This window comes from Chinchilla lanigera, unplaced genomic scaffold, assembly GCF_000276665.1.
Source record: "Chinchilla lanigera isolate Chin_1 unplaced genomic scaffold, ChiLan1.0 scaffold00077, whole genome shotgun sequence".
Taxonomy (NCBI): Eukaryota; Metazoa; Chordata; class Mammalia; order Rodentia; family Chinchillidae; genus Chinchilla; species Chinchilla lanigera.
Genome location: NW_004955478.1, coordinates 8563762 through 8588769, shown reverse-complemented (window position 1 = coordinate 8588769; position 25008 = coordinate 8563762). Strand labels below are relative to the sequence as shown.

Below are 25008 nucleotides of genomic sequence, written 5' to 3'. Positions count from 1 at the left end.
GCTGAGCTAAATCCCCAGCCCCTGTGCTAGTATTTCTGCAAATAGTCTTTTTATGTCATTTGTGTTAATGCCTGCTTTAATTACTTCCCAACTATACAATTGTCAATGAAATTTGGGAAGAAGGTAAATTAAGCTTGTTGTGGTAACATACTTGGAAGCTATCATTCCTGCAGTGATGGCAAGAGGATAGTATCCAGCCTGGATAGCGGAGACTTTATCTCTAAAAGAAAAAAAAAAGGTAAATTAGCAAGATTAATAATTTTCTCAAAACTCACTGCTGCTACTTCTTCATTTATTCTTCTTGATCTCCCTCATTTGTAGTAAGTGAGTAACTGAAAGAGAAAAGCTCCTTAACATTTTCCCTTTAAGATGTTTCTTGTGTGCTCCTTAAGCAGATTCATAAGCACACTGGATAGGTTGAAAAGATTGTATTCCCCATTATATCCAGAGTTTAAACTTAACAGAGATTCAGAGTGAAAGAAGAGAAAATAAAGCATAATACAATAGTATCTCTCCATCTACCCTTCTTTCCCACCTCCTGCTACTGGGAAATCATGGTACCCAAAGATTTTTTTTCCAAATAAATGTGTAGGAACTAAAATGCTGAGAATATTATAAGATTCTGCCTGTGAAAGATCTGTCAAAACTTTAAAATAAAGTCAGTCTCTTGTATACACACACACACACACACACACACACACACACACACCCCGCCCCACACTAAAAATGGAACCCAGGGCCTCTATATTTTTAGATATGGCCTGACTAGGTTGTCCAGGCTGGACTCAAACTTGCAATCCTATTCCTAAGTTTTTGTTGTTTTTTTTATTGTTAGTGTATAGATGCACAACTACTTTTTGTGAATTGGTTTATGTCCTGCAAGTTTTGTTAAATTCGTTTACCAGTGGAATATTTAAAGTGTATATTCTAGAATGCGGAATAATTTTACTACTTCTTTATAATTTGGATACCTTGGACTTCTTTTTCTTGTCTAAGCTAAGTCTTTTTATCTTATCATGCTAATTTGACAGTTCATTTACATTTAATCTTTTTTTAGATTAGCATGATTAAGTACATTTTATTGGGGCTGGGGATATAGCTCAGTGGCACAAGTGCCTGCCTAGTAAGCGCTAAGTCCTGAGTTTGATTCCCAGTACCAAAAAAAAGAGTATATTTTATTAGTGAAATTCAATTTTGTGAAAATACTTTCTTGGTATTGTTGAACCAAAAACCTTTTTTGCCTGAACCATCTTTGAAATAGGAAGTTTTATTTAACCATTACAGATGGTGGCCACAGAAAGGATTAGGACAAGGTTCTGTAACTGCCAGCAGCAAGGCTAGACACCAGTTAGAAAAATGTCCAATAAAGCTAAGAGTATTTTTAGTATGAAAATGTGGGAAAGAAAAGCATAGATTGTATAGAGAGATTGGGTAATATCAAGCTGAGAAAACTTTGAAATAGAAGGGCAGTCCCTAAATAGAGCTAATCATTGCTTCTGTATTGGTTGGAGTTAGCAACCTGGAAAGTTAATCTGTAAATGGGGGTTGATATTCCTGGTGTTCAGCCTTGATGGGAAGGCAGTAAGTAAAGTTTTCAACATATATTTAGAAATGTGAAATTGTCTTTTGTTGGTTTCACCTTCAGTTGTGAATTGATTAATTTCCCTTGCCTTGTCCATCTTCTTGTACTTGTAATTAAATTTACATCTCAGAATTCTTTCCTAAGTGCTTTACGTTCTTCCCATCTTCATTATAGTCTCCTTTATTTCTCATTTTTCTTATCTTTGCTTTCTTTCATGAGAATCTGAATCTTGTGTCATTTTCTTCCTGACATTTACTTTTGCTTTGAAAACTTTTCAAAGACAAATGCCTCAATAGTTTTAAGATTCTTTCTTATTTGGCATTCATTCATTCAACAGAGTGTTGCTATATAACCATAATTGGCCTCAAATTTACTGTCCTTCTACCTCAGCTTCCAAATGCTGTGATAATAGGCTTGTGGCACCTCGCTTGGCTAAAATTTTTATTTAATGATTGTTTGGACTACTCTTGCATTAATGCCATCTACATCATTCCACTTCATGGAGGAACATCCATAAGTAGATTTTCTTTCACCATTAATGTTCCTGTATGGTATGTCTAATTGCTTTTATCCTCTTAGTGATCAGCTCTCCAGGTGGTCTTCAGAGGTTTTCTAATCCACTGCTCATAAACTTTAGTGTACATCAGAGCAAGGCTTGCTGAACACAGATTACTGTTGTCCACTGTCAAACGTTTCTACACAGATAGCAAATCAGTTTTTATTTCTAACAAATTTCAACTGCTATTGTGCTGCTGCTCCAGGCACTGCATTTGGAGAACCAGTGATCTTACTTTCTGTACCCAAATATATGTCTTTGTCTAACCTAGATTGATCGATCAGTCAATCAGTCTCTCTGTCTCTGTCTGTCTGTCTCCATCTGTCTGTCTCCCTCTGTCTGTTTCTTCTCCCTCCACCTTCCTCATCACTAAGACTTGAATCTAGGGTCTTTATAGTAAGCTACATCCTAAGCCCTTTACAAAAAATATTTTTTGTTGTTTTGGAGTAAGAGTTTTACCAAGTTGCTTTCCCCTCCCTCCCTCTCTTTCTCCTTCCCTCCCTGCCTCTCTCTCTCCCTCCTTCCCTCCCTGACCCCATTTCCCTCTCTCTATCTGTATTTGTGTCTCTCCCCTCTCCCTCTTCCTTACTACTGGGACTTGAATCCAGGGCCTTTACACTGAGCTACATTCCCAGCCCTTTACAGAAGTAATTTTTTTGTTGTTTTGAAGTCAAGAGTCTTGCTAAATTGCCTAGTCTGGGCTCTAACTTGAAATCTTCCTGCCTCAGCCTCCCAGTGTTGGTATTAAAGGGATGTGCCACTCTGCCTGGCTAAGATCATTTTGATTTTAATATTTTACTACTTTCTAAGGCATAACATATATTTGCCTCAACATTATACCCTTATCAATTAAAAAAAAAATCAGTGACACTGTTACCAGGCGGTGAATGTTGCGGTAATTCTTCCCAGGTTCTTGGGGTCCTGAACAAACATTTGGACAAAACATAAAGGTGTTGGATGTGTACATTTATTGAAGGTAGAAAAGAAGTACATTCTGCAGAGTGAGAGGGGGTGGTGAAGAGACCCCACAGCAGCCCCAAAGATAAAGGAGAGGGGTCCTTTGTATCCATAATTCCTGGATTGGCTTCTCCTTCTTGCAAATAAGGCATTTAGACAGTTTTCCAGGACCAGATTTAAACTACTCCATAGAAAGACTCGGGTTCCAGCTAGTTATAAATGAAGAAGTGAAAATAGCACTGTTCTGGTTTGATCTGTGTATAGTGCTCAGGAGCTAGAAAGTCATCTGAATCTTATGTTCTATGCATGTGCCCTGGGTCTCCATGACTTTGATACATTCCACCCAATTTAACTGGATTCCCCAGGGCCTAATCACCTATCTCAATACCATAATTCTCATCATCTTCCGACATTTTAGAAATCTCTGTTTTGCTCTCCATTCTATTGTAAAACACACATTCAAAATTGAGCCTTTATAAATTACACTAAATCTGTGATGATATTATTGGAGTCTTAGGCTAGAAAGGGAGGACCTGATCTAGGGCTGTCCTAACAAACCAGGTCTGGCCAAAAATCAAGTGGAAAAAAAATAGTAAAAAGCAGGAAAGGAATTTATTCAGTATAGCTATACTGAGAAGACAAGGGATCCAAGTATCCTCAGCCCTGTTTTAGACTAGAGTTTCAGACTTAAGTAAGGGCAGGAAAGAATGAAGAGGATGAAGTATGGATAGTTTAGCAGTCAGGGTCAGACCGTGGTCTAGTGGATCATTATCTTAGGTCTTATCCTGCAGGCCCTGCTTGTTACCCAAGGGGGCAATCTGGTTTCCATGAGACTGTGATTGATTGATCCTGCTTAGGGGATAGACTTGGTTCCCATCGTGGGGCAATTGCTCTTGGTTAGGGGTATATAATCCCGTCATAGAGTAATCTGCCCCTACAAAGTTGACTCTTCTGGAGTCTTGAAAATATCTTAGTTGCTCTTAATCTTGATGCCTTCAACCTTCAAAGTGGAAGATTACCAGCTTTAGACTGCATTAGTTAAATGATTAACATGTCTGCAGGCAAAGTTGAGCAGGAATCTGACCCAACCTTTAAGGTCATAAGGAAGACTGATACCAAATGAAGACAGAGATACCAAACATCTGTCTTGCTTTTAGTTTCCCAGGAGGCATCTACAAGTGAAAAGTCAGTACATTTTAGCAAATGTACAGAGTATTTTACATGAATTAATGTGAATTTCATAGCTCATCCATGATGTAGGGACCATTTAATCCAAAATAACTGATGAGAAAACTTAGGTACAGAAAGGTTCTTTGCCCCAAGAAAAGTAAAAGAGATGTGATTCCAACTTAGACTTTCTGGTGCCGAAGCCCAAATCCTTAATTCCTGCACTAATTCCACACTACAATGCTGCCATGTTACACCGCCTCTACATATTATATCTTGAAACCACTTGCTTACTTTATGTCCCATAACCACAGTCCTCACTGTTCCATGTCTTAAACTTATAAGTGAACTATAAGCACTGTGTTTAACATTTTACATGCTTAGAATTATTTACCCCTCATAACAATTCTTTGACTTTGTGAGAAAACTGAGTTACTTAGGCTATGTAACTTACCTAGTTTCTTATTACTAGTAAGTGCTAGAGTTAAGACCTAGATCTTTCAAATCATTATGCTTGCCCTCTAAACTTCTGCCAGATTCCCAAACTCAAATCTCTTATACCCTAACATTCATGTTCCTAGTGTTGATTCAGATCATTCTCAGAGCAGTTACATCACAATAAAATACCTGCTTTTATTTGTAGTTTTCTTTTACCCATCTCACTCAACCACTTTTTTTTTCTGTCAGACAAACCCTTTTGATTTAAAAATTCTTTTAGCCATCTGAATTATCTTTTATACCAATTTTTACAGTTAAATCTACTAAAATTCTAGGCTTTCAAACAAAAATATTGTGTTACACCTTCCAACTTGCCTTTTTATGTTCTCTACCATCCGTGCACCATTATAACTATCAGATAGTCTGTCTTATCTGTGATTATACCTCTCAGTTTGATTGATTTACAAATAAGATTACCTATAACTTAAGAGCACCATTGTCATCTACCTTATAAGATAATTTAACTTTATTATTAGAATCGCAGAGTACCTCATAGATGAGGTAGAAACGAGGATAAATAGAAGAATTAAATACTCACTGTGAACTATAAAAATAACCTTAGTTGGAATACCCTGAGAAGGGAAAACAGTATGGCATTGAACTTCACAGATCTGAAATAACACTCTTTGCTAAAAATTACATATTTAGTAAGAGGTTTTATTTTTTCCTTTCCTGTGATCTACTCAGCTTCTGAATAATACCATGTAGTCTACATTCTTTTCATAGTCCTCAACTGTCCATGATCTCTAGGACCCTGACCTTTCCCCTTGACTGTCTCAGAATTCTTGTACGTCCTCAAACCTCTTGTCAAGTTCTACCATCCTCAGTATTTTTCTTACATTTCTACCCTAGGTGGCTGATTCCTGTCTATTAACCCAAAATCTTATTGCTAAACTTTCTATTAAAGTTTTTAGATATGTGTTACTGCTTGATCAGGGATCAGCACTGTCTTTGTCTCTTATAGGCAGGGTTTCTCTCCGCAGTTCAAACTCGTCTTGATCTCACTGTGTATGGCAGGCTGGCCTCAAACTCATGGCGATCCTCCTGCCTCAGTTTCCTGAGTACTGGGATTATAGCATGACATTGCTTTGATAAAAATCTAGTAATGGATTTAAGAGCTTTCAAAACAAAATTATAATCATTTCTTCTTTACTAGGTGATATTGAGTAAAAAAAAATTTTAGTTTTAATCAGTTGTGGAAAATACAATGAGAGATTTGAGTATTGGCTCTTTGTAGCCTGTATATAAATCTCTTAAGCTCTTCATTTGTGATAGTGATTTTTAAAAACAACCTAAGTATTACGCTTTTAGGGTAGGTGAGAGTTCTGCTATTCCTAGGCTTACTTTTGGATAAGAGAGTAAGTACCCTTAGTTTTAGGGCTTTGTTGCTAAGAACAGTAACAGGCTTTTTTCCCCTCTTTCCTTCTTTTCCTTCACCCTCCCTCCATATCTTAGACCCCTTCTCCTGTTTTTTGTTTTGTTTTGTTTTTCCTCCTCCTCCTTGTCCTCCTCCTCTGCCTCCTTCTTTTGTACATGTCTATAGTATATAATGATCACATTCCTCATAGGGACTCAATACATGTATGTAACACATCACAATTCCTTTTTTAAAATCCCATTTCCATCCCCCCATCTGTATTTTTGTTTTTAAAGCATACAGTTAAATTATATGTATACATCCTGAAGTTTAAATTGTGGTTTAGTTACCTATAGGTTTTGAGTATTGGCACATTTAAATTTTTTCTATTTTTTCTATAATTTTAGTATGTTCCCACTTTTATCCTCAAAAAACAATTATGGCCATTGTAATGGCAAAGTTTTATAATACCTTTTATAGTGTCCTTTAGCAATAACTTAGAATCCCTTGTGAATCAGTAATGGATGAGGATTTGGGAAAACATGCAGAAACTTTTTAAAAAAAGTAATGTGATCTTAAACACTCACATGTCTTAGGCACCTACAGTTATGACACTGATATAGAATATATACACATGAATTTCAGATCTAACTGATATTTGTGTGCTAGTGCTATCCTAAGCACTTTATCCTTAAAGTTTATTTAATAAAACTTGGTTTGGAAGTACCAAAGCAGTCTCCATAATTTTAACTTTTAAAATATTTAATTATTTAAGTGTATCTCAAAATGCTTTTTATTTTCCCCTAAAATCAGTAAATAAAATTGATATGTGCTTTCAGTAAGTAAAATGTTTAATTTACAAATTACACTATAACCATACAGCTATCTTCTATATGATAATGAATGAATGGAAGACCATAGACTTTGTGATTAAATTTGTAACTCTTCACCTCAGTGTCAAATTAGCATGGCCTAGATAATATTTTAGTCCACTAGTTTTCACTTCTTACATTGATGTCTGATCAGTAAAGTGTTTGACTTCTTTGTTAAACTATGTAGATTAGGCCTAATGGATTATATTTAATCCCGCTTTTGGTATTTATCACAACTGAGTATTAGAGTAGGTATTTCTACATGAAGAAGACCTTTGATTGCAGTTTCTGTAAACAAAACTTTAAAACTTAGTCCTTCACTTTCCATAGTAATGCTTGTATTTAATGGCACAGAAAGCCATTAAAGAGAGCTCTTTCCTTTATAAAGAGAGAATATAACCAAAGGTAATAGATAATCACAATTTATGTTTTGAATTTTTTTTTAGATTTTAGCCTTCCTTATTTTAAGCAAGTTTTTCACAAGACCCATCTCTTCTATGAAGAATGTAGTTAATTTTTTTTTTTCTGGCACAAAAAAAATAGGGTAACCTGATCTGAGTCTGACAGAGTATGTCGTTCATTTAAGTGCTTCCATCTGTTGCCTGCTGTTCCCCTTACTCATGACCCCTCTGTGTTTCTCTCTTTCCCTTTCCCCTTCTCTTTCCCTGTTTCTCTCTCTTCTTTTTTTCTCTTCTCTTTCTCTTTCTCTCTCTCTCTTTCTCTCTCAGCCCCCCTGAGGAAGGCAAAGTTTGTTGAGAGCCCACGAATTCCAGAATCCGAGCTTGGCTCCCCAACACTCACTTCAGCTCAGAAATTGGACGTGGATGCGTACTGCTCTGGTAAGCATGCATGCAAAGTGTCTGCTTTGAAAGAGGGAGGATGGGATCGGCCCCATCCAGCAGAGCAGTGTTTTACATGTATACAGCTTATAAAAACATGTTTCCTCTTTTGCAACTGATTCTCCTGTAAAATACATAGTTTTTACTGAACATTCTGTTTTGACTATTGATATAGTAATGAAAATATTGAAAATAATTTCAAAGATAATTTTCAATATAATTGAAATAATTTTGGCAGACAGTCTTCAGGTTTTTTTTAATTTGCAGTAATGGAAGAAATTTTGTTGTAGCTATGTAGACACAAGAATGTTGAATATATGGATAGGAATGTTCATTTAGTGCCAGATCATTTGCATATGATCTAATATACCCAATTCCTGTTGGAATTCAGAGTAGTTACAGATGCACATGATATTGGAAACAAACATTAAACTTGAATTAGAAAAAAATAGATTCCTGAGTTGGGCTTCTTTTGGACGTGCAGCTTTAGAAATACTTCTTGTGACTGTCCTGTAAACATACATGGGTCTTCACTGAAACCCGTGGTGTATGGGAGTCAAACTGAGAGAGACTTACTATCAATGCTTAGATTCTTTCAGACTTAGGTATGTTGCTTGGCAACACCTTTACACCTTTACACAATAGAACTGTCAGAAATGTTCACAACTCTGGTTGAGTATACAAGTCAAAACATTAGTAGAAGACCTTAGAAGACTTGGTTTCATCTTCTTTTTTTAACTTCTGCTCATCAAAATTGGTGTTAAATCATCATGAATGGAACCACTTCATACTTACAACATAGGGGTCTGTAGAATAAAATGATTCCTAGTTCTAGGAAAAGTACCAGTAGTTCTGATATGAACTGTCAGGATAATGTATCCATGAAGTCAGATAGGACAAGTTGAAACAAACAAAATAATGGCCAAAAACTTGTGGGCCAGGGGTGGTAGCACACATCTGTAATGAGGCAAGAAGAGCACCATGAGTTCGAGGCCAGCCTGGGTTACATAGTGAGTGAGGGCAAGGCCAGCCTGAACTACGTAGTGAGACCCTGCCTCAGAGAGAGAGAGAGAGAGAGAGGGAGGAAGGGCGGGTGGGAGGGAGGAGGAAGGCAGGGCAGGGCAGAGCTGGACCGAACTTTATGACATTTGATTTTGTTAATCAGTTTTGAATATTGAAAGACCTTGGAGATTTTACTTTCAGAACCTGGAACCTTGTACTTCAGCCACTGTTTTAGATGACTGTTCTTTCTTAAGTCAGTAACGATTTTATGTTTTAATAACCAACTTTTCTGTTTCCCACCACAGCGCATAGACCAGTTTTTTTCATGTTTTGAGGTGTGGTCATACTTCTTAAGCAATGGAATATTGTGCTTTGCATTTCTTCATGCACATTTTAGTGTTATAAGTAAAATATACAAAGGTGCTGATTCCTGTACCTTTTTCCAAAGGCCTTTTTTTCCTTTCTTTCCTTCTTTTTTTCCTCTTGTGTGCTGGCGATCAAGCTCAGGGCCTTGTACATGTAGGCAGTGAGCCCTTTACACTGTCCTGTATTTTCCTGCCCTTGGAGGTCTTATCTTTTCCAAATTTATGTGTTAGAATGGCTGTCAGGAAAAGCCTATTCTTCTGCTTCTTCATGTCCCAAGTGGACATCTTTAATCCAATTTATCTATTGTTATTGTCTTGAAAGCAAAGTCACTGCTGTTTGTTAGAATGTCTGTCCTCAATCACTATGCACAATCTTACCAAAATAGTTATCGATGCATACTTTACACAAGCATGAATTCCTTGGTGATTTAGAATTGAATCAAACTGAACCTCAGTTTTTTGCAAACCAGGAAGAAACTAAAATACTCTGCCAAAATATTAATTGCCATGGTGTGTAGTCTTCCGTTTTCTTGGCTGAAACAGATTTAAAGCATAGAAACTTCATAGTAATTTGATCTTTTATGATAAAGTTATTAGACTTTGTAAAAGTAAGCTTCTACTGAGAGAATAATAGTAATGTGATAGTGCTACATAGTATCTATCAAAAAATAACAAGTGAATGAAAGAGTTCACTTATGAAACAAATTGTTGGGACTCAGAATGGATACATCAAAATACCTGTGGTGTTTTTGTATGCTGAGTACTTTGAACTGAAGATTGGAAGACTCCAGAAGCATCTTCAGAACCAAGATCTCTATGACCTTCTGCTCTCCACTTTCCCTCTTCTTTCTCCCATAAGCAGGCAGATAGAAAAGGGGAGGAGCTTTCTCTCAAATCCCCTCATGTCCCTGAAGATAGGTTCTCCAGAAAGAGGAACTCAGTTGTCATGAGTTCTCTCCTGGGGAAATCTCTTTAATGAGGGAGTGCTAGCTAACTAGATCACAGGAAAAGAGATCAAAGGTTGACACTATACTCAGACTATGTCATAAGCTGTCACCTCTTCTTCTGAGGACCTGTTCATGTTTCCCAAAACTCATTTATTCGCCCCCAAATTGCCTTCATCTTCTCTCCACTCTCCTCTGGATCTTTTTGGATATTTAGGGACTCACTTTTCTCTCCTGTAATGCTGTTGTGCATATAATGAATTTGTATGCCTATTGACCTGTCTACTGTTGGTTTATTTCATAGATTCAATTATTGGACCACCAGAAAATAGAAATAAAACAATATCAATCTACACTTTTTGAACTTTTTACATAAGATACACAATACCAGCAGAACAACAAGCATTTTATTGTGCATTCATAAATAATGATGCAGTTAAGGCTAGTACCCTGGTATCTTATCTACCTGCTTTTTTTTGTTTTGTTTTTTCTCCAGTACCGGGAACCGAACTCACGACCTTGCACTTGCCAGGCAGGCGCTTTTGCCGCTGAGCTAAATCCCCAGCCCCTTGTCTACCTGCTTTATTCATTATCACCTACAAATTTAGGGAACTACATTTCACAGAGACAGCAATCATAATAAGCTAAAGGTTAGAATAATGGTTCTCAGATTCTAACATACTTCAGAACTGCTGTGAGGCAACTTATCCAAATGCAGATTGCTGAGTCCGTCTCCCAGAATTTCTGAGTAGGTCTGAGGTAGGTAAAAAATTTGCATTTCTGACAAATTCCTATATGATGTCTAAACTGATGGTTGAGGTTCCATACTTTGAAAACCAGCTGGGTTAAGGGGCTATTGTAGACAGTTTAAAAAAAGGTATAGTGAAAAAAAGCTGAAAGTCTTTGGAAATTCCTTTTACTACTGTTGACTTCTGGGCAGTAATTGGCAATGTTGTTTCTGTATTATATAAGCTTAAACATTTAGATCCCTATATTTTAGGTTAAAAGAATAAAACCTCTATGTCTAAGGCATACATATTTTTTCCTAGTTTCTCCATCTGTACCTGCCATCTGTGTACTCATGTCTAACTTTTCTTTGTTGTGAAAGGAGTTTGTGGATCAAACCAGCCCAAGTCATTGATGTTTGGTCTGCAAAGTCTAGGAAAAGCTACTTTGGGATAGGTAGTAGCTCTTGATCCAAAATATTTATCTAATAAATTGAATGTCTACATAGAATTAGGTTTTATAATGTCTAAGTTTTACTGTTCTTCAAAATCAAATTTGTTTTATGCAAAAAATGTGAGAAATACATGGATAGAAAATGTGCTTTGCTTCTGCAACTGCGATCATAAAGATGATTGATAGTATTAATATAACTGAACTACAGAATAGGAGATATTTAGGGAATTGTGTTACATAATTGACAATAGGCAAGCTAAGAACTGGAGAATGTAAATGATTTATCTAGGATCATAATAGGATTTATTGCTGAACTATTGAAGTGTGCACAGTGTAGTCCAGAAATATATTGCCCTCTAATCTGTTACTGTAAATTCAATGAGTATCCCTTACTACTTTCAGATTAAAAGCTAAGAAACACAGTTTTATGTATGAGATAGGGCTGTAGTCTACTTTTATGAAAAGGGTAACCGAGTGAGGTCAGTTATTTCAATACAATTCTCCAAATAGGATAGATTCATACTGTTCTTTGTAAATTTTTTGCTTATCATACTAATAATTAGGCTTGTGATTTTAACCAAGTCACTTAACCTTTTAAACCTCAGTTTTCTCAGCTGCAAAAAAATGGAGATAACAATTTTAAATCAGATTAATACATATAAAACAGACTGGTTGGCTTGTAGTAAATGCTAATATAAGTTAGTTAGGTCTGTTATTACTGCAGGTATAATCCTGAGGTATAGCACAGAATCTGAAAGTGTTCTCTAAGTAATCAGGAAACTATTTAAAAGATTAGGGTCATTTTAATTGTATGTTGTGATGTTTCACTTCTGATTTTTCCTTCACTGTTCTTATTATGTGGAACATGTGTGCTTTATCTGTGCTTCAGGTTCTTGTCACATAACACTATGCATAGCATAACATTTCTGTGGTTTTACAAATGATGTGTTTATGTAGATACAAGAATATACATTCATAGTTAAAAATACCTAAAAGAGTACACCGAATTATAACATTGGTGCCTAAAAAGGAGAAAATTGGGATTGTTGGGGTGTCAGAGTACAATTGGTGAGGTGATACTAAGGAGAACTTATGTCTAGTTGATTGGATTGCAGGTGATTTTAATTTTCTTTCTTGGGCTGTGAATAAGAGGTTAGGTATTGTAGTTAGATCGGGGTTTAATCTCTGGCTTCTGTCTATGAGCTATGTACTCTGTGTATATCATTTATAAAAATTATTGTAAAATTATGATAAAATATCTTTGTTAATATGATTGTTGCTGTGATTAAGCAATATAATGTGTATCACATGATTGGCTCAAAGAAAATGAGCAGTGAGATATTAGCACCTTTCTTATTTTTTGTTATCATCACTTTTGTGCATTTTCTGAAATTTCAACAATGAACTTGTAAATTTTCAATAATCAGATGCTAAAGGATATTATTTTTGTTTATGTTTTCATTTTATGTTACACATTTTTTATAATTATGAAATGTCAAGTGTAGATACTGATCTTTGACACTGAAGACAGGCCAGGGTGACAGTTTTGTTAAACAGGTGCAAGGATGAGGACCAAAGTCCAAACTAGCCTTCTGAAAATAGGCTTTTATCCACACCAAATACTTTCAGAGGAATTAGAAATGTATCTTTTTATATGGATCCTTTCAGATCTCTTTAAAAATGGTAATGCCTTTCAAAGACAGTGGTATTTATGGGGACAACAAAATTAAAATGTATTTAAAATTCAAGAAAGGAAGAAAGTTTTATGATAGTGGTTTGGTACATGTTCATACATATTTTGCATTTGTAAAGGGTTTTTAACTTTGGAGTTCTTATCATTGTATAGTCATAGTGTATATAAAAGCCACTATAGACAAAGTATTTTATGTAAAGTGAATTCCTTGAACTCTTTTCCCAACATCTGTATAGTTTTAATCACTTTACTTAAAAGAAAAGGATGGTTTACTTTCTTCCTTTCATTTTAAAAAAATTTCTGAAAACACTATCAAATTCAAATGTTATCCTTGGCATGCTCTTGTTTTCCCATAAATTTCATCCTTAGAAATAAAATCCTCTGTATGATTTCCCTTGGTGTAGGGGTACAAAGACTTTATCTTCTAATTCACATCATCTGTTACTTGTGTTTGTATTCTACTGATTTGTAAGTAAACAGTGTAATTGCAAAGCAGAATTATTAACATGAGCTAAAATAAAGAGCAATTTATTTACAATAGAATACAGAATCATGAATTGTTTAGGGATAAATTTAACAAAATATGATCAAGACTTGTACATAAAAATCAAAATAAAAGATTGTTAAGACAAATTAAAAAAGATCCAAGTCAAATCATACTCATGAATTATAAGATTTGGTGTTGTTAATATAGTAGTTTTGCCTAAATTGATTTACTGTACAATCCCAGGAAAGAATATTTGTAGACGTTTACAAACTGATTCTAAAATTTACATTTAAATGAGAATGATCTAGAAGGCCAAAAAGAATTTTCAAAAGAATAACAAAAGACTTACAGACTTACATTATTCATCAGTTAAGGTATCAGAAAAGTTTAGTGGGGAAATGAACATTTTGTCTTTACCTCATACAGGTTTACAAAAGTTCATTTAAAGTAACTTGTAGACCTAAACATACAAGCTAAGAGTAAATGTTGACAATGTTAGAATGGGCAGAGATTTCCTAAATACAAATAAGAAATGTGAGCAATAAATGAAAAAAAAGCAAAAACTTGGACATTATTTAAATTAAAAGGATATGCTTTTCAAAATACATTCTTTAGAAAATGAAAAAGAAAGCCATAGAATAGGAGAAAATATTAGTTTTCATGTATCTAAGGGACTTAGATCCAAAATAAACAACTTTTACAACTAATTAACAAGATAGCCAAATTTCCAAATAGACAAAAGACTTGAGCATTCACAAAAGAAAATATTATAACGGTCATTAAACATGTGAATTGATATTCAGCCACATTAATCATCAGAGAAATGTAAAAACCAATGAGATGCCACTACATTGATATCTCATTTAATATGGCTAAAATATAAAAGGTTCATAATAGTAAGTCTTGGTGAGAATATAGAGAACCTAGGAGTCATACACATTGGTTGTAAAGGTCTAAATTAAACCACCCCTTAATAAACTGGCAGTTTTTTATGGAATTGAAATTTTAAGCTTTATAATCCAGTCATTACAGAGCCCTATATTTGTCAAAGAAAAACTGCAATATATGTACACTTAAAAGACTTACATGAGGGCCGGGAATATAGCTCAGTGGCACGAGCGCCTGCCTGGCAAGTGCAAGGTCCTGAGTTCGAAACCCATTACCAAAAATGAATAAAAAGATTTACGTGAATTAGCACTTTCGTTTGTAATCACCAAAAACAAAGCAATCAAATGTCAATCAGAAGGGGAAATTTTTTTTAAATGTGGTATAACAATATAAGAAATACTACATAGCTATATAAAGGAACAAACTGTTGAGACACTCTACAATAGTAGTGGACAGACCAATGTGAAATGCTAAGAGAATACCATGAATTGAGAGAGTATGGAACTAGAGATTGTGTATTATCTGTATACAGCCTGCCAATTAGGGGTTTGGATATATTAACTATTTGATACTCATTTCTTGGTACAGTTTTAGTTATTATTTAATCCCTATGCATGCCAGCTACTTTAAGTAGAAGATACTTTTTGCAAATATTGTGAAGTATAAACCGTTGCTGAGTAGGGAATTAGTATCATCAAGAAAAGTTAATATCAAAATATATTCTGAACATTTCAGCACTTTTGTTTAGCATCCTATTTCCAGCTGGCATTATATTTATCACAGAATTTTTTTATTAGATTTAATTAAAGTTCTGAATGATGGGAATTATGCCTATGGTTCATAAACCTGACACATATCACCCAGTGTAGCACTGGACATATCTAAAGTACACAGTAAATAACTATTTAATTAAGAGGAGCTTTCCTAATTGTCTATGTCAGATAATTCTGTGGGATTCTGTTAAAGATAAAAATGAACACATCGATAATTTATATTTAATAATCACCTATATCTTATTGGCAGAATGATGAAGTTGTCAAGAATATAGACTCAGGGGCCAGACAGCCTGGACCTAAATACTTAGAAGAGGGGAAAGAAGATTAGGTTGATGTATATATAGGTTTATGTCTGTATAGTTTTAGAAAGCTGAAGAAATTCTTAGACTTTCTGCCTCAACTTCGTCCAACCCATTCTCCTCATTATTCCAAGTAGATCTGGTTATTTAAATCCGGTTATGTCTATCTCTAAAATGATTTCATTCATACTTTCAACTGATCTTTCCTTCCCTCCTTCCCTCTCCCTCCATCCCATCCAAGGCAGGATCTCCCATATACTCCTTTGTTGGCCTTGAATTTTCTGTGTAGCTCAGACTGGACTTAGAAATTCACAATCCTCCTTCCTCAGTATCCTTAGTGATAAGATTGCAAGCATTTGCCACTATACTCATCTCTACAGATATTTCTTGAATGTCTTCTATGTGTTAGATGCATGAGCTTTACCTCAGAATTAGAGAGAGGTGTGTGTTTCTACTGTGTTTGCACGCGGCCCCTACTCTTCTTGTTGTTTACTTCTCTTGGCTATTGAAGAAGGTGCATATAAAGATAATCTATATAACTGCATGGGGTTTGTTGTTGGCTCTGCATTTCTTTGGTTGTCTTTTGGTAATAACTTGAATTTAACCAAGGTTAATGTTGGTGCAGTAGGGTTCTGCTTTCCTGATGCTGGTCATCACTGACAGCTCATTGTTTATAGATGCAGTTGACCTACTGGAGGGTAGGTCGATGAGTTTGAATGCTGTAGACCAGTAATGGTGACCCCGTGGTATGCATGGCACAGCGGGCTGTTTGTATCATTGGAAGCTCTAGAAGACTCGTCATCACTGCTGTAGATGATCTTCTACAGTCTCAATATTGAGGTATACCAACACAGACATAAACTTCCCATGCATACTGGGAGCCTTGAAATAGGTGAGCGTGCGAGAGAACTGTGTTGCCATTTCTCCTGAAAGGGAACATCTCAACAAGCTAACAGGGTTCTTTTCCCTGCAGGGCCTACTCGACAGTTCCAGAATAGAAATTTCACTTGATGTCTTAATCCATCTTCAATTTTTCTTTGTCTGGTAATAATATGCCTAAAGCAAAGGTTGTACATTTCTCCAACTTTCTGGCAGACAGATGTTGGAACTTCTATTTGGAGAGCGGCTGTACCTGCTGATACAACATAATACCCAAATAATAATTTTGTCTTTTTATGAAATTTTGTGAAGTGAATATACCCATATGGCTCTATCTAAATCAAGCTGTAGAACATTGTCAGCACTCAGAAGCCTTTCTAAATCTTCCTCCTGTAAGGATTTTGCTATTTCCGTTGCTTTTGGCCATGGATATTTCCCTAGTTCTGTGCATTCAAGGAAATGAAGGACTGTATCTGTTCTCATCAACCTTCAGTTTCCTGTATACCTTCCAAGTGTCACTAGTATTCTTATTTTTGCCTCTTTTTCATTTCAGTGTGATGGGTGAATAGTGAGAAGAGAGATTGAGAACCCATGTTCTGTCATTTCTATAGACTCTTAATAGCCCATTTAAAATAAAGATTTTTATTGGTTAAAGATGTTTTAGGGCCGGGGATATAGTTCAGTGGCATAAGCACGTCCCTGGCAAGTACAAGGTCCTGAGTTCGATTCCCAGTACCAAAAAAAAAGAGATTAAAGATGTTTTAACTACTTTACAGTTGATCCTGAGTGCTTCTCCCACTTGTTTACATATTGACTATCCTGAGCATCGCTCAAGCAGGTGTCATTTCAACCAGTTGATTCTTGTGTTGAACAAATTTGATGAAATTGTCATTTTTATTTTTCCTGTTGTATTATCTTATAAAATTAATGAAAAAATATGCAACTTTTGGTCATCCTGTGTTTAAATAATTGGACTGGTATGTGGTTAACCATAACACATTTCATATATAATTTCTTTTAAATCTTTAATTTCTAAACATATCTTTGATTAGGATGGGAACAATAAGAAGTTCTAAGTGTTTAGAGTATTAAGTTTGCTGATATTTAATTACTGTCTGTCATTTGAACAGCTTAAGTGGATATCAAGATTTTAAGTACCTATGTAGCATTATTTCTTTTTTCATAACTCTAGACTTCTTTTCTGAATAAAAGAGAAAAACCAAATGATGTGAATATTGTTTCATTCTGAAGCACACCAGTGTCCTTCATACGTTTTTATCATGTTTTTAGTTAAGATACAGCATAATGCCCAAATAATAATAATTTTGTCTTTTATGAAATTTTGTGAAGTGAATACACATATGACTATCTAAATCAAGCTATAGAACATTGTCAGCACTCAGAAGCTTTTCTAAATCTTCTTCTGCATCCTTATCCACTATTCTTTTTTTTTAAGACAGGGTCTTAGTATGTAGTTTAGGCTGTCCTTAAATTCACTGTATAGCCCCAGCTGGCCTCAAACTCACAGCAGTCCTTCTGGCAGCCTCACAGGGCTGGGATTACAGTTGTGCACCACCACACCCAGCTCTCACCCACTATTCTGATAGCCACCATCATTTGTCAGTTTTTTAATTTTATATAAATAAAATTGTTTATATGTATTCTTTTGAGTCTGTCTTGTTCTATTCAGTATTAATGTTCATGAGATTTTCTTGTTGCTGTCGTATTTCATTCTTTACTCACTGTGATAGCCATTTTCAGTTTTAGCTATTATGAATAATTCTGTGAATATTTGTTACATGACATTTGACACACATATGTACATGTTTCTTTTTTGTATGTAATTAGTAGTGGACTCGGTCAGTCATAAGGTTTCTGTTTGTTCATTTTAGGCATACCAAAAATTTTCCAAATTGCATACTACTAACTTACATTCCCGCTGGCATGACAGCTTCTTTACCTCATATTCCTAGTTGCTTTGTTCATTTGTTTAATATACCATTGTGATTTTGTTTTGCATTTCCCAGTAATGTTAAATACCTTTTCATGTATTTGCTTTCATAAATTCTGTAAAGATTGTTTCTGGTTTTCTATTTAGGTTATTTGTCTTGATTTGTAGATTTTCTTTTGTATTTTCTGCATATACTCCTTGTTTATATGAATTACAGATCTTTTCCTACTCTTTGGCTTACCTGGGCCCTCTTATTGGCGCCTTATTAATGATTTTTTTTTTTTGCCAGTCTTTTCTCTGGTTAATGCTTTTTATGTCCTGTTTAAAAAATCTTTGTGTAGAGCTGGGTGTGGTGGTGCATGCCTGTAATCTCAGTACTTGGGAGGCTGAGGCAGGAGGATTGCCACAAGTTTGAGGCCAGCCTGGGCTATGTAGTGAGTTCAAGTCTAGCCTGAACTACATAATGCAACCCTGTCTCAAAAACAAACAAAGAAAAAACTTCACCTAGTTCAACATCATAAAGATATTTATGGCAAATACTACATAAATCTAAGTATAGTACTTATAATTTAAAAATACCTGTTATCTTATTTCTGCTCTATGGCAAAAATAAATGTGTTGCTTCTTAGAGAGAAAAAGAAAACAGAGCCCCTGACATAAATTCAATGAGAATTCTTCATAGATTTTTCCACAAAGGGAACACTTGATTTCAGTAATAGTATGCAAAAATGAGCCTATGTCTTTCTTCTGTTTGTGGCATAGCAGAGAAATTAAGGTAAATGCTAAACTGAGTAATAACAATGAAAAAATTTACTTGGCATTTAATGGTTTAAACATGTATACTGAATATCCCAAATAATAAGAAGCTGTTGCATTTTTATAGCAAGCAGTATACAATGCTTGCTATACTGAAAAGGCATGTATAACTCCACAAAGAGTTTTATTTAATTTTTAAAGTTTTATTAGTATATATTTGCCATACATAATGACCACATTTATCATTAGGGGAGTTGTACCTGTACATTATCTGCATTAATTCCTCTTTTTCCTCACCCCCTTCAACACTTCTTCCCCTCCCATTTTACAAAAGTTTTGTTTCCATTTTTTTGCCTCCATTCTCTTTTTAGTTTTTTTTTGTTCGTTTGTTTTGTTTTGTTTTGTTTTTTTGGTTCCGGGAATTGAACTCAGGACCTTGTGCTTGCTAGGCAGGCACTTGTGGTGCTGCGCTATATCTCTGGCTCCATTCTCTTTTAAAATCCCTTTTCCTTTCCCTCCCTTCCCATTCCCTTTTCCCATGTTCCCTTTCCCATTTAAACACATTCTTCCTGCTTCCTAATATCTGTCCTGTTTTGCTCCTTATTTACCCTTTAGGTTTCTCACACAAAAGAAACAGTGTGACTTTTTAAAGTTCTGTGTTTGATTTGCTTCATTTAACATTATGGTCTTGAGGTGCATCCATTTACCAAAAAGTGACTCAAGTTTATCCTTTTTATGGCAGAGTAGTACTCCATTGTATATAAATGCCTCATTTTATCTATCCATTTGTCTGTTAATGGGTGTATGGGCTGTTTCCAAGATGTATGTTTTTAAATTGTGCTGCTATAAATGTGTGTGTGTGTATATGTATGTGTGTGTGTATATGTATGTATATATATACATATATATACATATATAAAATCACTCTAATATGTGTGTGTATATATGTGTATATATATATATATATATAATCACTCTAGTATGATGCTTTCAACTCTTCAGGAAAAATTCCTAGAAGGGGCACAACTCGGTCAAATGGAACCTGTAGTTTTCGTTTTTTTGAGGAATCTTCATACTGATTTCCATAGTAGTTGTACCAATTTATGCTCCCACCAACAGTGGAAAAGGGTTCCTTTTTCTCTACAGTCTTGCCACATTTTTTATTGGTTGATTTCTTAATAATAGCCATTGTTTCTGGAGTAAGATGGAATCTTAGCATTGTTTTAATTTGTATTTCTCAAATGACAATGTTGAACATGTTTTCATATATTTATTTGCTATTTGTATTTCATTTGAGAAGTGTCTTCAGAATTTTGGATTGAGTCTTTAAATTGGAGGTGTCCAGATTTTTTTAAAGTTCTGTATATCCTAGATGTTGTCCTTTGTCTGAGGAAGAGTTGATAAAAATTTTTTTCCACACTGTGGGTTATCTGTTCACTCTGTTGGTGGTTTCTTTTGCTATGTAAAGTCTTTTTAATTTGTTGTCATCCCAGTTGTTGATTCTTTATAGTATTACCCCTGTGCCTGTGTATCACCCTTGTGTGATCAGGATTTTGTTCATAAAGTCTGCCTACACCTTTGTCTTCAAGAGTTCTACCTATTCTATCTTCCAGCAGGTTTATTGTTTCTGTTTTAACATTTAGACCTTTGATCCATTTTGATTTTAGTTTAGTACATGGTGAAAGATATTGGTCTAGGATCTGGTTTTTGGCATGTGGAAAGCCAGTTTTCCCAGCACCATTTTTATTAAAGAGGGTTTTTTTCCAATGTAGATGTTTGGCTCCTTTGTTAAGGGTACGATAGCCAAGGATGCTTGGAGTTGTTTCTGCATCTTTATTCTATTCTGTTGATTCTCAGATCTGTTTCTTTGCCAGTACCACACTGTTTTTATCACCATAGCTTTGTAGAGCAACTTCAGATCAGGCACTGTGATATCCCCACCTTGCCCTTACTGCCCCATATTGCTTTTGCTATTCTATGTGTCTTCTGGTTCCATATGAAATCTAAGATTGTTTCTCTAGTTCTTTGAGATATGCTATTGGTATTTTGATGGAGATTGTGTATTAAACTTACATAAAAAATTTGGAAATATGGTCATTTTCACTATATTGGTTTTGTGTAGCTAGGAACAGAGGATGTCTTTCCATTTTCTGATATTCTCTTTGATCTCCATAAAAGAGTTTTATAATATCCTGTAGGATCTGTGCCATTGTGAATTGTTACAAGGTGGGGAGAGATTAAATGCATCTGAATTTAAAGCCTGAGAAAATGTTGACAATCAAGAAAGTTCATGTAAACAGATACTCATTTGATAAATTTTTTTCCCATCACATTTATAGAAGATCATTTTTAGTTCCCTGGCTTATTTTATGTGATTTCTGTAAATTCTTTATTTGAAAATAAATATATCTTGAGAGTGAGTGGCCCAAGTGTGTGAGTGGGGAGGGGGATTATAGTATGAAGTTTGAACAAAAAAATCTGATGAATGTTAAAAATAATTTTTAAACATTTTTTGCAGTAGAAAGATACACTCTCTTTCATCCCCATCAGAACACTGCTCCTCAATTCAAGCATACTTAGCCCATCATTTTGCCCCCTTTCTGAGCAGTTCTGGAAGTCCTTTTTCCTGAGCATCTTTAGTTATGCTGTTGCTGCTTGATGTTTTGAATCAATTCATATCTTTATTTTCCATGGTCACTTTGTCTTTGGGAAAGAGGCGGAAGTACATGGCGCCAGGTCCAGTGAGTTAGCCTGCCTTTCTATTGGATGACACTTGGCAGCAGAATTCCCCATATTTTTTTTATCACATCTAATAAATACACTCACAAAACAGGATGTCAAGAATTGCTTCAGAAGGGGCGGGGGATTTAGCTCAGCAGCACAGCGCCTGCCTGGCAAGCACAAGGTTGTGAGTTCGATTCCCAGTACCAGGAAAAAAAAAAAAAAAGAATTGCTTCAGAAAGTAGCAATAATGATGGGATAAGTGTGTTTGAAGGAAGGGGGAGTAGTTTGAGGGAAATTAATGGCAGTGTGCTTTTAATGTAATAAATTTTTAAAATTTAAATACTCATGACATATTTCAATCACACCTTGTATGTTCTGCATCTTTCAGTGAAAATCTTTTAAAAAGAATTATTCATAATTATTTAAAATCATTCATAATCAAAGAAAAGTTTGATAATCATTGAGAAATAGTCTGTCTAGATTGGAAGGAGAAACTAAAAAACTAATTATGTGGAAAGAATGTAGCAGTTTGTGGGCAGAGGGCTAAAAGGAATGGCAGAGGTCAGGAGTTTTCAGAGCAAAAATGAACCATAGTAGAATTGATGAGTGATCAAGTGTTTTCATCACTTTCTGGAGTGGTGAAAACATTCTGGAATTAGATTGTGGTGATTGTTAGATAAACTTATTAAACCACTTAGCAGTCCAGTTATTTAAATACAAGATGACCAAAACAACAGGATAACAGGAAATATGAAAGTGACAATTTTATCAAACTTACTCAATATAAGAATCAGTTGTTTGAAATGACACGTGCCTGAGTGATGCTCAGGATAGTCAGTGTACAAACAAATGCACCACCAAAGTGATGCTCCGTGAAGAAGCTAGTAAAGTAAAAGCCACTGAATTGTGTGTGATGCTTGTGGTATGTGAGTTATATCTTCAAAAAAAGAGAACCCAACTGCAAGTGGCAACTGAGACCTCTCTAGCATGGGGTTGGAGACCATCCAGGTTAAGAAGAATAGCTATGTGTAGAGGTGCAGTGGGCAGCAGTAAAATATGTTACATGTAGAGAGAACAGATTAAATAAGAATGAAGGGAATGTAGTTAATCAGTACTGTAGAAATGACATACAAACTTGGGGAAAGAAATTTTAAAATTAACCTTATGGTGTTAAGTTGGAGTTAAAGATGTCACTGCAATGTCTGTCTGTGCATCCCTTTCTTTTCTCTTTCTCTTCTCTCACTCTCCACTCTGCCTATGTTTGTGTGTAGGTTTACAAACTAAAATGGGTAAAATGATATGTGTGTATGTATACATACTCTTGCACAAATAAATGCTGCCTAACTGTCCTTTCAATGGGCGTGAGGAATTGATATCCCAATAGCAGTGAGAATATGTAAGGTGCAGCTCTTAATACTCTGGAAGCCTTTCTCCCCTATGAAGAACCAGGGCTTCTTGGAAAAATAACTGGTTCTCTAGCTGGGACATGGAAAGAACAAGAGGAGTGTTATCTTGGTTACTTTTTTTTCCTTGGTGAGACAAAATACCCAACGCCCAAAATTGAGGAAGGAAAGATTTATTTAGCTTACAGTTGTGGAGGTTTCAGCTATAATCAGCTTGCTCCAGGGCAGGGTGGCATAGCACAGGGCAACACTTCAAGGTGGCAGAAGACAGCAAAAGCAGCAAGAGCAAAAAGGGGAGAACAAAACCTCTTTCCCTCTCTTTTATATTGTAAGCAAGGTACCCCTACCCAGGGGGTGTGTAGCTCTCACACCATCTCCAGGCCCTCCTCTTGCACAGGCTCAGGATGAATACAAAGTAAGCACCCTGGCTCCCTGCTGAGTCACATAGTTAACCTTCTAAACTTGTCAAGTTGACACAATGAACAACATCCCAGAGCAGGAAGGGCATGTCCTTCTCACCCCAGGATGCAGAACTGCTGAGTCACTTAGTTAAACTTGCAGACTCAAGTTGACACAATGTATCAACCATAACAAGCCTGAAACATCTTGTGCTAAAAAGCAAAGAAGGGTTCAGAAAATGACAAAGATACGTTAAACGTTCGGTCATAGGAGCCAAATTAAAGGGGTTTACCCTTGCCAAATCTAGAACAAGTTTGAGTAAATACTGATAGTAGCAAATTATAATCCATTAGATAAGATAGTAATCAATGAATTCATACTGCTATAGATAGATGAGGTCAAAAGTAATACATTTAGAAAAATTACTGTTTTCTTTAATCTTTTCTCCCTACAAAGAGTTAATTCAAACAAGAAATGTTAATGGAAGCTGAAAAGAGCGGGAAAAGGTTGTTGGAAGATTCAGGCCACTTCTTGTATACCAGTGTTTGTGTCATCATTATTTATAAAAGCAAAAAGATGGTAACAACGATCACTGTGTCCAACAACAGATTAATGAATAAACTAAACGTAGTGCACACACATAATGGAGTATTAGCCAGGGATGGTGGCACATGCCTGTAATACCAGGTACTGAGGAAGCTGAAGCAAGTGAACCACAAAAACCAGCCTGGGCAACTGTTACGGTTTGTGTCTGGGTGTCCCCCCAAAGCCTCATGCGGTCATGGGGCAGGCTTTCAGAGTTTGATTGATCATGGGTGTGAGAGCTACACTTGCCCTGGGGTGGATAGTTTGCATATGTAAGGGAGAGGAAGAGGCTGCTTGAGGCCATTCCTCCCTTTTAGAGCTTGTTGATTATGCTGTGTTCTGCCACCGTGAGCTGTAGCCCTCTCTGCCATGTGCCACTCTGCCTTGTAACCTGCCAAGTATGGACTGAAACCTCCACAAACTGTAAGCGAAATAAACCTTTCCTTCCTTAATTTTGGGCATCAGGTATTTTGTCCCAGCAACAAGAAAAAAGTAACCAAGACAGCAACTGAGCAAGATCCCATTTCAAAATAAAATTTTAAGTTTTCATAAAAGAATTGGGGATGTTGCTCAGTGGTAGTCCTTGCACAACATGTGTGAGGCCTTGGGACTAATCCTAAGTACCCCTCCCCCCACACAAGAAAGGAAAGGAAAGGAATACAATGGAACTGAAGGAAAATTTAATATATATTATAATATGATGAGCCTGGAGAGCATATACTCCATGAGATAAACCAGATAGAAATGGACAAATATTGTGTAATTCCATTTCTACCAGATACCCAGAACAGTCAGATTTGTAAGAGGCGCAAAGTAGAATAGCGGTCTGTTATAGTGAGAGGAAGAAATG

At 35.7% G+C, this 25008-nt stretch overlaps 1 protein-coding gene across 6 annotated transcripts in view; it reads left to right on the top strand.

Annotated features, from left to right (window-relative positions):
• The window catches only part of Tanc2 (tetratricopeptide repeat, ankyrin repeat and coiled-coil containing 2), a 386320-nt gene that overhangs the window by 168363 nt on the left and 192949 nt on the right, over positions 1 to 25008 (top strand). For 3 of the 6 annotated variants that reach the window (XM_005402226.1, XM_013503196.1, XM_005402229.2), the window contains exon 4: positions 7718 to 7828. The exons of the other annotated variants lie outside the window; for them this stretch is intronic. In XM_005402226.1, the coding sequence (XP_005402283.1) occupies positions 7718 to 7828 (111 nt within the window). The remainder of the gene's footprint in view (positions 1 to 7717; positions 7829 to 25008) is intronic. 6 annotated transcript variants of the gene reach the window in all.